At 45.1% G+C, this 16278-nt stretch overlaps 1 protein-coding gene across 3 annotated transcripts in view; it reads right to left on the bottom strand.

Annotated features, from left to right (window-relative positions):
* The window catches only part of ASIC2 (acid sensing ion channel subunit 2), a 679528-nt gene that overhangs the window by 355996 nt on the left and 307254 nt on the right, over positions 1–16278 (bottom strand). For 2 of the 3 annotated variants that reach the window (XM_083146952.1, XM_083146955.1), the window contains exon 1: positions 5060–7139. The exons of the other annotated variant lie outside the window; for it this stretch is intronic. In XM_083146952.1, coding sequence (XP_083003078.1) covers positions 5060–5701 — 642 coding nt within the window. In that variant the 5' untranslated portion in view covers positions 5702–7139. Of the gene's footprint in view, positions 1–5059; positions 7140–16278 lie in introns of those variants that run through there. 3 annotated transcript variants of the gene reach the window in all.

Genomic DNA, 16278 nt, shown 5'->3' on the forward strand with positions numbered 1-16278 from the left:
TGGACCGGTCCTGGTTCCAAAAATACGGGGGACAAAAAATCTGGGGGTCCCCCGTATTTTGAAACCAGCACCGGGCTCCAACAGCCCGCGGTGTCATGCCACAGCCGGGGGACACTTTTTATACAAGGTCCCCCGGCCAAAACATGAGCACCGTGGCTGGTCAGCCTTGGACGGGGTACCTGGAGGAGTGGGGACCCCCCCAATAAAGGGGTCCCCCCCCCCAGGCTTCACCCGTCCAGGGCTGAAGCCCGGGGCTGTCACCGGCGTCCGTGGCCAGTGGACGCCGGCCTGATAGGGTTAAATTCATCATACATATCATTACATTGCTTTTTACCGGCGAACTACAAGTGCCAGCAGACCTCCCCCGCATGCTGGGACTTGGAGAACCACAAGTCCCAGCATGCGGGGCATTAATGGGCCCGCTGGGACTTGTAGTCCACCTGTAAAAAGAATGTTTATAAAAAACACACACACAGAGAAGTACAAGTTTATTACACACACACACCTCAATTTTACACAGCGTTACTTACCATTCCTGGATCCAGCGCTGGTCTGGCTGCTTTACAGCCGGCTCCCCCCCGAACTGACAGGCAGCGGGGAGAAGCGGCTGTCTCCGTCGCTTCTAACAGCCTCTGTAGCGCTGTCCGAGTGCTACAGAGGCTGAGAGCGTGATTGGCTGAGCTACAGTATGCGTCTCCATGGAGACGCATAGCTCAGCCAATCAGGACTGAGCTATGCGTCTCCATGGAGACGCATACTGTAGCTCAGCCAATCACGCTCTCAGCCTCTGTAGCACTCGGACAGCGCTACAGAGGCTGTTAGAAGCGACGGAGACAGCCGCTTCTCCCCGCTGCCTGTCAGTTCGGGGGGGGAGCCGGCTGTAAAGCAGCCAGACCAGCGCTGGATCCAGGAATGGTAAGTAACGCTGTGTAAAATTGAGGTGTGTGTGTGTAATAAACTTGTACTTCTCTGTGTGTGTGTTTTTTATAAACATTCTTTTTACAGGTGGACTACAAGTCCCAGCGGGCCCATTAATGCCCCGCATGCTGGGACTTGTGGTTCTCCAAGTCCCAGCATGCGGGGGAGGTCTGCTGGCACTTGTAGTTCGCCGGTAAAAAGCAATGTAATGATATGTATGATGAATTTAACCCTATCAGGCCGGCGTCCACTGGCCACGGACGCCGGTGACAGCCCCGGGCTTCAGCCCTGGACGGGTGAAGCCTGGGGGGGGGGGACCCCTTTATTGGGGGGGTCCCCACTCCTCCAGGTACCCCGTCCAAGGCTGACCAGCCACGGTGCTCATGTTTTGGCCGGGGGACCTTGTATAAAAAGTGTCCCCCGGCTGTGGCATGACACCGCGGGCTGTTGGAGCCCGGTGCTGGTTTCAAAATACGGGGGACCCCCAGATTTTTTGTCCCCCGTATTTTTGGAACCAGGACCGGTCCAAGAGTCCGGGGCTGGTTTCAGAAATACGGGGGACCCCTATGCTTTTTGTTCCCCCGTATTTTTGGAACCAGGTCCGGCTCAATGAGCCCGGGGCTGGTTATGCTTAGGAGGGGGGACCCCACGCCGTTTTTTTTTTTTACTTTTTTTTTTGCACAAAAGCGCATTTATAAAAATGCACACATTTTCATGACTGAAAATGCGCACATTTTCATGACTAAAAATCGCGGCAAATCGCGGCAAATCGCATTTTTTTGCCGCTAATTCGCATCTCATTACATATGCGAATTCGCGGCAAAAAACGCGATTTTTAAAGGTGCGATTTGGTGCGATTTTTTTTTAGTCTAAAAAATCGCACCCTATTACATTTCGCCCCAAATGTCTACAGGAAAATTTGTGATACTCCAGATCAAAGCGATGAGATAAAACTTCAGAACTATAGTGTCATCTGTCAGAGAATCACTGCAAGAATATAAAGCACTTTCACTACTCAATCAGCCTGATCATCATTACTCATATGTCTATAATGTAGAGATGACCATAAGCTGATGCTGGGCAACCTGTGAATTCTGCATCCTTTTTAAGGTTCCCTTAACTTTAATTTGTACAAATATTAGGACAGATGTATTAAGCCTGGAGAAGAGATAAAGTGGAGATAAAGCACCAACCAATGAACTGTGTTTCAAAATGACAGTTGGGAGTTGATTGGCTGGTGCTTTATCTCCACTTTATCTCCAGTTTATCTCTTCTCCAGGCTTAATACATCTGCCTCATTGCCTCTTAGGACCATCCATTTGAACAATGACATGGAGGCCCAACTGAAAGTGGCGTGAGTACCAGAGGTTTAGGGGTTAAGAACTTTAAGAAAAGAGGCTGTTCATATTGGCTGGTTTTTACCAAGAGAATTAAAATGGCAATACTTTTAAATGCAAAACCAAAGCATCACTATATAAAAAGCTAAATTATCCGCATCTTCAGTTGAAGTACTGCCAGTGGCCCCTAGAGGCAACTCGACAGAGCAAATGACTCCTTAACAGAAAGTGAAACCAAAATGATGGTTTCAAACTTCCTGAATATAGACAGAGGGAGCTGTGAAGACAGAGATTGAAGGTAGGAGCAGATAGTGACTAAGCCGTGATTTTGATAGGCTTTTAACTAGTGTTTTAATATTATTGTGATTATTGCTGTTTTAAATTTGTACCTCAAACCCAATGGGAAGTGGCGGCTTACAAAACTGTCATTTAAAAAAAAAAATATACAAAGCCATTTGTTTTAATTACACAGGTTAAATGATATAAAATAAACCAAAATGTGAAACAATTTTCGGTACTTATGAGTTATCTGGGCGCCCGATTTTTTGATTGTACAGGTTGAGTATCCCTTATCCAAAATGCTCGGGACCAGGAGAATTTTGGATAACGGATTATTCCGTATTTCGGAATATTTTAATATTTCAATGATATATTTTGAAGTATCTTGCATTTATGCTGTATAAACACATAATATACACACAAATATATTTTATTACCACATAAAATACACACAAATATATTTTAATTGTTCAAAAAACAAGGTTTCAAAACGTGAAACAAAATGTGTGTACTATCTCAGCACTGAATTTGAATGCCAAGCAATCATTGTCTTGCACATATATAGTGCCAGTTACATATCATGTCCCCAGTGATGCTGTTACAAATGTCCCCAGTGAGTTTTTAGCAAAAAAAATAATTTTTTTCACTTTCTGGAATGTCCATATTTCGAAATAATTCGGATAACGGATATTCGGATACGGGATACTCGACCTGTATGCCTTAAGTTAAGGCATACAATCAGATGCGATGCGATGCGATATCGCATCGCATCGCATGCGACCATCGGATGCGATGACCCGATTTTTCCATAGGAATCAATGTTAAAATGGACTGAGTCCATTTTAACATGGAATTCAATGGGAAAAAGGGGTCCTTTTCATACCCCTACTATCCAAGTGGGCATGGAGTTGGATATAAACCTGTGGCGAGCGTAGCGAGCCACCGAGCCTGAAGCGTGGCGAGCGAAGCGAGCCCCGCGAGGGGACGGTATTCTGTGTCCCCTCGCGGGGCTCGCTACGCTCGCCACGCTTCGGGCTCGGTGGCTCGCTACGCTCGCCACAGGTTTATATCCAACTCCATGCCCACTTGGATAGTAGGGGTATGAAAAGGACCCCTTTTTCCCATTGAATTCCATGTTAAAATGGACTCAGTCCATTTTAACATTGATTCCTATGGAAAAATCGGGTCATCGCATCGCATCGCATCGCATCCGATGGTCGCATGCGATGCGATGCGATGTGCCCGATCCGACCCGATTTAGAAATCGGGCGCCCGGATAACTCATAAGTACCCAATTTTCATATAAACATTACAACTGCATAGTTTTCCTATAACCTCTGAATCAACATCAAAGCCTTAAATCAGGATATTAAGAAGAAAAAAAAAATCACATACATAACTTGCTTGTCCATAGAGGACATCCGAAGTAATCCTGAGCAGATACAGTACATCACACACTTGACTACCAGTCCTACGCGAGACACAATGCTTTTTGAAATTTGCAGCTCCCAAATCCTGTAGCTTTAAGCCCATGTAGCTGGATTTAGAACGCTCATGGATTCCTGAATGGATAATGCTGTTCTTATTAACAGGTATCATTATACTGATCAATACTTGAGTCATTACCAGACAGAAGATTTCATTAGGTACTCTTAGCTGTTGCTGTACTTACTTTGACACAGTTCAATTCAGTTTCAGACAGTAGCTGAGAACAGAGAAGAGATCCAAGAGAGGCTGAGGCATATGTTAATATGAGGTGGATGTATACAAGAGGCAATTCTTTGGTGGGGATCCGGATGATAGGTCAATAATGTCTAGGTCGACAGGGAATGGGTCCACACCATATGATCAACAGTGACAAGGTCAACATATGCAGTGGATTCCAACTGGGAATGGTAAAGTGTGTTGAGCACAGCAGAATACTAACATGGGGTCCGTATTAGCAGGTCTATAAACCGGCACCAAAAAAACATGAAAAAACCCATGTTGACCTTTTCATGTGTTGACCATTGTCATGTTTACTATCAACTTCTGTATGAGTCGACACTGTGCAGTTGAACTATTGGGGTGGACCTAACCCAGTGATGGCAAACCTTGACAATCCAGCTGTTGTTAAACTACACATCCCAGCATGCCATGCATCAGTTTTAGCATGGCCAAATCGTAAAACTGATGCAGGGCATGCTGGGAAGCTCAACAACAGCTGGAGTGTCAAGGTTAGCCATCACTGACCTAAGCACTGTTGACCTATTTATTGTCCACCTACTGTAATATACCACACCTTCTTTGGTGCAGAGAAAAATAATAGCGGACGTACACTTATTTAGCTGTAAATTCACTATCTGGCACCAAAGTACAGTAAGAAGTATGCATTATTGTAGATTAAAAACCAGGTATCAAAATAAGGTCCTGAATGGAATATTGAGTGGAAAGTGTAAATAGCGCATTCCACCCACTTCTAGAGGGACACATCTATCCTAAAGCAAAGTGCCTCAAACTGATTTCAAACAACAAACGACACTCACGGTGGAGAAGTTGTGTGGTCCGCAGGCCTCTCCCCGATATCTACAAGAAAGCAGCATGTCCTCCAGCTGGTGGCCCAGCCTATCCATGAATCCGACACTTATTCCATCAAAGTCCCGAGGTGGTAGGAAAAGTCGAAAATCGGCAAGTTTGTAGAACCATTTCTGTTTGTCCTCTGGCAGAAGCTCTGCCAACAGGGGTCGAGCTGTACGATTGGCTAAAAGTAGCCCCAGCCAGTAACCTGCAAAGTACAGATCGCTTTTGCTGAGACGATGAAATCGGACAGGGTTGTTGTTGCAAAGGGTAACAGCTGGAAAGGCCAGTTCCTTGCTCCATTCCAGCTGTACCCTGGTATGTGAAGGAAAGGACAGCCAGTAAAGCAGCCTGTTGGATGACCAAGAAAGTAAGAATCCCAGTGATGTGAAGAATGCAAGGAACCATAATGCACGTCGTTGAAATGCCAACCTTGGTGAGCATATGTATCTCAGGCCATGCAGCTTGGTGCGCTCCAGGGAGGGCAGTAATAAGGCACGGCGTTGTTGTGTCCTGACATAGCATGGAGGTGGCACCACCTGGGCATCTCTTCTGACTGCTCCTGGGGGGCAGCTGCCAGCTGGAGCCCGGGTCCTCTCTTCTCGGGTCATGACACACCCCCAGGGACTCACCAACAGGGGGGCATCTCACTCTGGGCATCGGCAGCAAAGCTGGGTACCACCACCCCCTCATTCATTCAGTCAGTGCAATGCCCAGAATTCTAGCTGAAAATGCCAAAGCCCAGAAAAAACAGGGCTGGCTGCAGGACCTTGGGCAATGGGGAGAAATCGGTTTAGTTGCTATCACAGACAGAAACCCTAGATGAACCCTTTTAATTCAGTTCCCATGTCCAAAAATACTGCTGTCTCTATAATGTCAATCTTACTACTTTTTACATTAATTATGACAATCTCCTGGTCAAAAAAGCAATAGTCTTCCTTATAGCCAGTGATTCTTAGTTTAATATGGGTATATTATCCTCCTTGCTCACCTTGTAAATCAGCAACAGGAACCTCCTTAAATGCCTGCATGATAATAACACACAAGCAACTAGTTGTCTCCCACACACTACATAGGGAAAGACATTCTCCCTTCTTCGTGAAGCCAGATTGCCATGACAGTGAAAAGCATTTAGGGAACTGGAGGTGCTGAAAAATATCCTTCTTCTGCCAAATGTCTCAGTGTTTAGAGTCTATGAGCTACAAATAAAGCCTTTGGACAGATTACTCTGGCACTGTCAATGGCTTGGTGCTGAATTCCCCCACTGCAGTTTCTCTTAATTTACTGATCCTCCTTAGATGATTTCCAGGCATGAGGGACTGAGGACTACACAATGATCAGTCTGTCCACTCAGCAGGTCAGTGAAGGGGGATCTAAAGCACATGAGCCGTGGAATGTTGTGCAGTCTGTCTTCCCAACAATCTGATAAATACTTTGAGTAGCTTTGGTCATGGCTACACCAGGGAACAACAGAACAACGATCATTTATTTCATCTTAAAAAATGTAAAAATCACGGGGAAGCTGCAGCATGTGCCATTGATTTCTTGTTTGCTAATGCCAAGGCTCAGAAGGGTAAATACTTGGCACAGATAGATTTGCTCTTGGGCTGATACATCCAAGACAGGAAATGCTTGTATATAATAGCTGTGATTACCCAGTCATCCCACACAAGATATAAAGCCCCACGATTATCCATTACTTTTATCCAGGTCACTCACAGCTCCCTGCATCCAACAAACTTTGAAATCCAAAGCAGAGATGGGCTTGGTAAGTTCAGCACTGCGGACAGCTCCTCCAGCGAAGCCAGATGTGTGGAGCAGACAGGCAGCACTCACGTAAGGTGCTCCGTGTAGCCACACACTGCAGTAAGCACTTACTAATGACATGTGCATGCACTTATACACATCGTGTCTGCAGGGCAGTGATCCGGGGTGAGGGTCAGTCCTGCTAAGCTGCCACTGAGAGCTGCCGATAAACCTTGTGTCCCTCTTTCGCCTCCTCTGCTGCACACAGGCATCTCTATTTGTGCACCAGTGCAATCCTGCATTACCGTATTCCTCTCTGTACAACACTGTTCTCTGAATTACCAACAAGCTTAGAAACCAAGAGCATTTTGACACGGTCCCCTGTTCTATTAATACAATAAGCTGCGTACTGCTTGGAAGAACAGTCTGTGCTGAATTACAAATCATAGCATAGCTTGGTAGATTGCAGCCACAGGTTGTAAACATACAAAGTGCTGTTTGTTTCTTAATTAATAGAGGCTATAGTTCTTTTACAAGATAACATGACCATAAATCCACCATGGCACTGGTAATTATTTAGTTAAAAAATGGTTATGGGCATACCTCCCAACATTTGCACTATTGAAATCGGGAAACTTGCGTGGCAGAAAAACTGCAGGGGCACTACGTCACTACGGGGGCATGGACAGCGCCGTGCAAGCTGCTGACTATGCCCCCAGCCCCTCTGCCTCTCTGAAAAAGATGCTGTGCATGTGCGAACAGCATCTATTCCCGCTGCCAGCAGCAGGCAGGTAGTACCCCCAACTGCCTGCCCCACCGTGGGACACTGCCGTCCCCGGACAACACCGTCCCCCATAAAAGTGGGACAGTTGGGAGGTATGGATGGGTCATAGGTTAGACAGAACTTAGGTCGACAGTCATTAGGTCAACCACTATAGGTCGACAGTCACTAGATCAACACACAAAATAGTTTGTCATGCACTAGGTCAACTCAAGCATTAGATCGACATGGAAAAGGTCAATATGAAAAAGGTCAACATGAGTTTAAAATTATTTTGGTATCTTGGAAATCCACTGCTTCGAAATCCTTAAAACATCCCCTGATGCCCGGCCGAACGTCCCGGCCCCCCCCCCCCCCCCCCCCCGTGCCACAAATCCCCTTGCCGCAGAGGGGGCAGGTGCTGATATCATGTGAAGTCAGCAGCCCGCCCCCAGCAGGCATCGGCTTGCCCGCGTTACCAGGAGAATGCAAAGTGTTTTCATGGGGACACCCATAAAACTCTGGCCGTTCCTCTGGTCCGCCCCTGCCCACTCCATTTGGAGTGAATGGTTCGGCAAGTGCGAAACTCGCTGAAACTGTTTGCTCCCAGAGTCTGCACATGCGCAGACCCCCCACCATTTGAACGGGGCTGAATTCACCCCCTTCCGAATAGTATTAAATCAGACCCTATACCCACTTGGATAGTAAAGGATGAAAAAATACCTTTTTGAAAAAAAAAATCCTTTTCATGTCAACCTTTTCCATGTCGATCTAATGCTTACTTCAACCTAACGCATGGCATCCTACAGATGGAGCAGTTCTCAATGGAGCGGCTCCTGGTGATAGAATCGACAATCGCCAGCCGACAGAAGGGGGCGCACGCATGAGAAGCTTGCGTGCCCCCCCTCTCCAGCAGCTCCCCCGCAGCTCCCTCAGCTCCCTCAATCTGCCCCAGTCTTCCTTCACTCCCTGCCCATCTCCCTGAAGCGGAGGCGGGCAGGGAAGGCGCGACATATGTATTTCATGGGTCAGCCTAGTGAATGTCACCCTATAGTGGTCGACCTGTTGTTTGTAGACCTATTGACCGTATCCTGCAATTAGCTGTATGTCACATGCTAGCAAGTCAATGACACACATTTTATAAGCCCCCAAGCATGACAGAATATTCTGGAGTATCAGATGTAATTGTTAAAAATTATTATTATTATTATTATTATTAACCCTTTGAGTGCCAATGCTGCTATGAGAGATCGTCACAATTTCCGCTAAAAATGCCAGTGTCGCTCACAGCGACTGTTCTTTTTTTAGGTGAATCATTTAACTAAACTTCAATTAATTGACTTGGCTGTATTTGTATTTATTTACTGTATACTTAAAGAACAGTCGCCGTGAGCAACGCTGGCATTTTTTACTGGGTATTTTTAAGATCTCTCACATATTGATGATAGCGTTGGTATATTCTATATATTATGCTTAGGTAACGGATGTTCAACCCTTGTTGAAATGCGCATTGTAGTTGAACAATGGTTGCAGTGTTGAATAGTGCCTAAGGAGCCTATGTATCATTGAATATTTGGGGCATAGCCATCCCAAAGTACTCTTCTGTAATCATTTAACCTGGTACACGTCCAGGGACAGGCTCCTTTCAGAGTCTCTATCCCTGAATTTAATTTATAGACCACTCGAGAAATGTACATTTTTTTTTATCAGAATCTACTACTTATTTATTTAGCACCTTCTAGAATATAATAGAATCTAATTGGTTGCCCATAGCAACATCCCATCTTTAATAGAACTCTCATCTTAGTAAAATAAAAAAAACTGAGAAAGGCAGAGAGACATAGAGGGTTAAGCCAACACAGAGGGGGAGGCTGACACAGTGCACTCACCTCCTCACCACCTCTCACTCAGATATTCTTCTATTAAATATACTACATATCCACAACTAGAAGATACCAGTTTTCTGCAGGTGCTTTGGAGACACTGGAAGGAACGCTGGTTTATAACAGCCAAAAGGCGCCAAACTCAGTAATAAATAAAAACAGGTACTTGTGTAATTAGCATGGCACTGGCTACGCTATGTCGTCAGCGTTGGCTAAGCTAGGCTGTCAGCGTAGCCCAATGGCTGCCTAGCGTAGTTAGCGTAGTGACTCCGCGGCAGCCCAACGGCAGCCTAGCGTAGTTAGCATACTTAGCGTAGTGACTCCACAGCAGCCCGGCTCTGTCACCGGCGTCCATGGCTCTGTCCCTGGCGTTCATGGCTTTGTTGACCTGTTCATATCCCCACTATCCACGGCGTGTGGACGAGCATGGCGAGCGTGCGCTTGCCACACTTTATAAAGACAAGTCGCAAACGATGTGGATAGTGGGGGTATGAACAGGTCGGGGGATGCGTAACGATAGTGGGGGTGTTTCAGGAACACATATCTGACAGAGACGCTGACTACGCTGGCCGCGGGAACACTACGCTACTTCTGACAGGGACGATGACTAAGCTAACTACGATAAGCGGACGGAGACGCTATGCTAACTACATAACGGGCGCCGTGCTATAACACAAGTACCTAAAAACAAAAGTTGAAATGCAAGATAGGGGGCTATGCATCATTGGGTCGACCAAATTAAAGTTGACATGCATTGGGTTGACCACTGAAGATCGACAGGGCTTAGGTTGACACATGAAAAAGGATGAAATGGCTAAGGTCAACAGTCCAAAGGCCGACATGAGTTTTCACTTTTTTGCCCTGAATGTCAGCACAGTCGCTATGGACACCAAAAAAGTGCATTGTGTCCGCTCGCCAGGCTTTGGGCACACTATTATATTTTCCCTCCATGCCCTAGTAGATGGTATATTCCATATAGGGATATCGCCATTTTTATAAGCTTTAGAAAATGTACCTGTCAGTGCGGCACCGGGGTGCGTCCTGCTCCCTTCTAATGATGCCTGCGCTATGGCCCTTGGACGTATATTACAAAGTACAGTAGGACATTAGAGCACACAAGTTTCTATTGATAGAATTTTGTTGGAAGGGGCCCTGCAGTTTACTTACTGGGAGAGAGAAGGGAGGTCGTGGGAGTCGGAGACACCCACAATGTGTTCCCTGAGCTGCTTGCTGTGAATGATCACAATAAGCCACTTTAGGGCTCTGCAGTTTGCTTACTGGGAGGGAGGTGAGAAGCAAAGCCCTCCTCAATATTTTACTGGAGCTGTTTTTTGTCAAGAGCCCGGAAATGTAGCTGCAGTAGGATCCTCAGCACCGCTGGCACCGATACTGCAGCTACACTTCCAGGTTCTTGACCACACCCACAATGGATTTTGAAGTACAGGGGACCCCAGAACTTTTTCCCCCATATTTCAAAAACACAATTCAAATTTAATTTAAGGGAGGCACAGCAACTGCCAACCAGTGCTATTCAACACTGACTCACTGGCAGTTTATTTTGCGCCCTATTTGAATTTTGAACTGTGCTGCTGCCCCTCCTCTGGAGCCGCCACTGCTACGAATAATTACTAGGTTATCTATAACTTCCTGTGAGGCAGAACTTAAGCTGTTTGCTTCAAGTGCTGTTATTGGCTCCTTAGTGAAGCACAGAAGAGCCGTTGGATCAATCTTAAACTTAGTTCACAATGAATAACATATTTAATCACAGTACAATTATTTATATTATTATATTATTTATATTAAATATATTTCCGGGTTTGTGACACTTTTCTTTCTGTCTCCCAGCCAGGTATACCAATAGCATTTAATACCTTCTGTCTTTCAGAGAACAATAGTTCATCTGTGAGTGATAGAATCTGTAAATCAGTGCTGCGCACACAGATCCCATTTATGTGTGATGTATATCAGAGGTGGAGATGTTCCAGCCTCTGTCAGCTTATGCCGGGCTCCCATCCAAATCTCCAATATTAAAGGGCGATCTATGCAGAGCTATTAAGCAGCCAGTACAGTATGATAGTTGGCCATTTTTGTTACTGCTCTATGCTGCAGTTGCACCTATTGTTTATACAGGATGTAGTTGAAATCCCGGTGGTCAGAATATCGGCGGTCAAAATCCCGACGCCGGAATACAGACCGCCGAAATCCTGGCACATGACACCCATAGAGGGCTAATAAATTAGTGGCGGGACTGCTGCGTGGAGAGCGTAGCGAGCCCGCAATGGGAGCGATCCACGCCCCCCCCCCCCCCCCATGTCGGGATTTCGGCGGTCGGGATTGCGGCATCGGGATTTTGACTGCCGGGATTCCGACCGCCGGGATTTAGTACCAATCCCGTTTATACAAGTGAAGGTAGTTGTTTTATGGGTTGTACAATCTATGTATGCACTGGAAATGTCCCAGTGCAGACGGGACTAATATGCAGCCCACATATTTTTGCAGCTCTGCAATACTATGGGAATACAAGTGGAAAGTAGCCCAACAGAATAGTTTCTGTGTGAGTTAAGTCAACCTTTCCCATCAGTGTCACCTGACGTGCACAGATTTCACTCTTCTCCTTCCACCCATGTCGCATGTTGTCTCATGCAGTCAGGGCAGCACCTGGAAAGCAGGCAAACGCCACTCTTGTAACAAACGGGAAGAGGACCATAGCACTTTAAATAAAGGTACAGCATCTGTATAGAAAACCAGAGCAACAGCCCAGAGGTATAAATTGTCAGATACTATGCCTCTTCTAGCAACTGAATCACTTGCTGCAGGAAGCCGCTGACAGTGGAGAAGGTGGAGAAACGCGTAGAGGGCGACGGGGACAGTTACTGGCGGATATACAGACCTGAACCGGTGACAGCACTCGGATAAGACCGCGGAGAACAATAAACTAATTGCGGCCGGAGTCAATCTACAGGTATTGAGAGCCAGAACCCCATTCTGCTATTAAACCCTCAATTGAGTTATCCATTTGCCACTAACATGTGCACATGAGTGAGGGACATACAGTAATACAAAGTTGTGGAATACAAATAACCAAACTAACCGGTGTTTTATACCAGCAGTTGCTTAATGGAATGAATGCATACTAATCATCCTAACATAAGGAACTTTTAAAATTGAGCATTTACCCTCATTTTATGTTTGTCTGTCTTGTCTGTCATATTGGCCAATTGTGGAATTATTTTTAATAAATTGAATATTATTTTGTAAAGCGCTGCTCCACCTTTCTTTATCCTAGATGACAGGTAATAAGGAAGGATGAGGTGGGGTTGCAAACTTGAGTTCTGTGAACCATTTTCACATTTGAGGTAAGTATTTTTATGCTTATACAGTAGGGCCAGATGCACTAAGCTTCAAAAAGTGATAAAACGTAGAGTGATAAACAACCAGCCAATCAGCTCCTACCTGTCATGTTACAGTCTGTGTTTGAAAAATGTCAGGCAGGAGCTGATTGGTTAATTGTTTAAAACTCTCCATTTTATCATTTTTGAAACTTAGTGCATCTGGCCATAGAGAGAAGCCATTTTCCAGTCATCCCATTGGGGTTTCAGAGTTTCAGAACTAAGAGAGATTCCAGAGTGACATACAGTATTAGGTAATTAGCTGATTTGGTTAACTAAATATAATTTTTATTAGAACAAATGCATAAAAAATGTCTACATTCCAGAGTGACATATTAGGTAACAAGCGGACCTAATGGATCCTTGTGGGCCTTAAGGGGCCCACACATGGCAAGATTTTTTAAACAATATGGCCAAACAATAACGACCAATCGTTTAAAAACTTACCGTGTATTGGCTTGATGATGATCCGATGCGGGTGCTCGTAGATCGTTCATTAAGTCTGATGATCCATTCAGCAGGCGGAAAGATGAACGACCCATCCTGCAAGAGCATGGCCACATCGTTCCATGTGTAGGCACGATGAAGGATGTATCTCCTAGACCCCAACCACAACGCAAGAAGGTGCTAGATAAATAAAAAGTAGTCTGATAGGTTGCTATGGGCAACATCTCCATTTCTAAAAACCTGCACTTTAAATATAAACCATAGATACCAGTAATCACTGGCGGGGATTTTCTTCATTTGATAAATATGTAGGCCAGAAAGTACAGTATCACAGATCTATATATTACAGAACTATGTAGAATGTTAGAAGATATTAAGGAACAATGCAACCTAAGAAAACACAGGGCCTGATTCAGACCTGTTTGCTAGGCTGCGTAAATTTGCAGTCTAGTGAACCTGTCAGCGGCACCCCACCGAATACCCACCCCCCCCCCTGCCGTCAGCGCCGCCCGCATCCTCTCGGTAGCATGAGAGGGGATGTGTAGGAGATCACATCCCCTCATACACATCGCTGACCATCGAATGATTTCTCTCTTTTGAAAAAAAGTCAGTCTAAAGTAACTTTTATTTCCAGCACAGGTCGGGCGCTGACGTCAGGGTGTCCCCCTGCTTCCCCTCCATCGCTCCCCTGTCAGCGGGAACACCTTGGCGAGTGTGATATTTGCTGACGGCGTTCGCACATGTGCATATCCGCACATGCGCAGACCCCCCACCATCGGAAACGGGGCTAAATTCATCCTCATCCGATCAAGCCTAAATCAGACTGACAGCTCAGAGGAACGATTTGCCCAGGGTAGGTGGACTGCAATTACATACAATACTGACACTCTTTTCCCCTATCTGTGATTATATTGTCACCCTAGCTACTGTAGGTGAAGCAAATCTCCCTGAAAGAGTCGTTTATACTGTATCTTCCAGATGCTGTGAGATTGTGTTGTTGTCTTGAAGCGGCCTGCTTTGAAGAATCCTATTAGTCATTAAACAACTGCCCTGTAGATTGTCTAGCAGTTTTCTGGGGGCCTGATTAATGCTGATTTCTTCCAGCAACTGTAGCGCTCTGTAATGAAAGCCTTTGATATCTCTCCTCCCGGAATCATCTTCAGGATCATTTTCCCGCAATCACTCTTCTCTCAGCCCTCCTGGTGTCGTTCTACCTTGTCTGCCTACGCAGTGCTCCAAGCACAGAACCTGGGTGGCTCTGCAATATGTTTCTCCGTGCCTAGGTGGGATTTTAACTCTTGTCTAACAAAGGGATCTGCGATAAGGGTAAAACATAGAAATGTACTCCTGTCTTTTTAGCTCTTACCCATTATGTGTGGGCTTTGTATGCCTTCTTTGTCCTTTGCTGCTTTTTGCAGCCCTTTTATACTGTACCTGCAGACTTTTCATTGAGCTCTTAAATGCATCTGAAATGATCTAATGCACAATATTTCTGTTAAAACACTGTAGAATTTTTTTTATAGAAGTGTTCTATGAGCTAAGTAGAAGATAAATGAAACACAGTGGGAGGGCAAAGCTATTGTCATATATACTGCAATCATCAGAAGGCATTAAAAAAGTGTAAAGATAAAACATACAGCACAGTACCCCCCATGAAAAAAAGGCGAACAATGAACCACTATACAACACAGATGTATTTTAAACTTAATATATAAAACTTAATAGCAGAATAAAACATACATCGCATGTAATCATCTTTACACCTGAAACGCTTAGGCCCTGTTTGATCCTTATTATTATTTTAACCCCTTCCCGACATATGACGTACACTTACGTCATATGTCGGTTGCGGGGGAATCAAGCCAGCTCACGGAGTGAGCTGGCTTGAAAGAGAGCAGGTAATGGCTGTATATTACAGCCAGGCACCTGCTCTCACGGCCACGAGCGGCGAGTTCGCCGATCGTGACCGTTTAACCCTTTAAGCACCGCGGGCAAAGCGCCCGCAGTGCTTAAATAGCTGATCGGAGGGGGGGCGCCCCCCCTCCGGCGCGGATCGCGGCCCCCCGCGGCGAGATCGGAGGGTGCCGATCGGTTGCCATGGTAGCCAGGGGTCTAATGTAGACCCCTGTGCTGGCCGTGTCAGCATTCCTATTACATCCTGCCTGAGGCAGGATGTAATAGGAAGTGCTGAAAATCACTATGTCCAGCCATAGAGCTCTATGGCTGAACCTAGTACAGGCGATCGCGCCCCCTAGTGGTCAAGTACACTAGGGGGCCTTGTAGTAAAAGTAAAAAAAAAAAAAAATAAAGTTTAAAAAAAAAAAATATATTAAAAGTTCAAATCACCCCCCTTTCCCCATTTCACAAATAAAAATAAATAAAAAATAAAAAAAATAAACATATTTGGTATCGCCGCGTTCCTAAAAGTCCGATCTATTAAAATATAACATTAGTTATCCCACACGGTTAAAGGCGTAAACGGAAAAAAGTTCCCAACGCCAAAACTACGTTTTTTGGTCGCATCGCCTACCCAAAAAAAAAATAACTAAAAGAGATCAGAAAGTCGCCCATATCCCATAATGGTATTAATTAAAAAGTACACTTCAGCCCGCAAAAAATGAGCCCTCACCCAGGTCCGTAGGTGGAAAAATAAAAAAGTTATAAGCCGCAGAACATGGCGACGCGACGCAAATTAGAAAAACCGTAAAATTTTCTATTTTTTTTTTTTAGTGGTAAAACGTATCGAAAACTATTTAAGTTTGGTATCACCGGAATCGTAACGACCCATAGAATAAAGATAACCCATCATTTTAAACGAACTATGAACTCCAAAAAAACCGTAACCAGCGCAAAATTGTGGAATTGCGTTTTTTTTTCTTTTTACCCCACATTGAATTATTTCCTGATTCCCCAGAATATTATACGGTATAGTAAATGGTACCATTTAAAAGTACAACTTGTCC

The sequence above is a fragment of the Crinia signifera genome, chromosome 6 (assembly GCF_055691185.1).
Source record: "Crinia signifera chromosome 6, ASM5569118v1, whole genome shotgun sequence".
Classification (NCBI taxonomy): domain Eukaryota; kingdom Metazoa; phylum Chordata; class Amphibia; order Anura; family Myobatrachidae; genus Crinia; species Crinia signifera.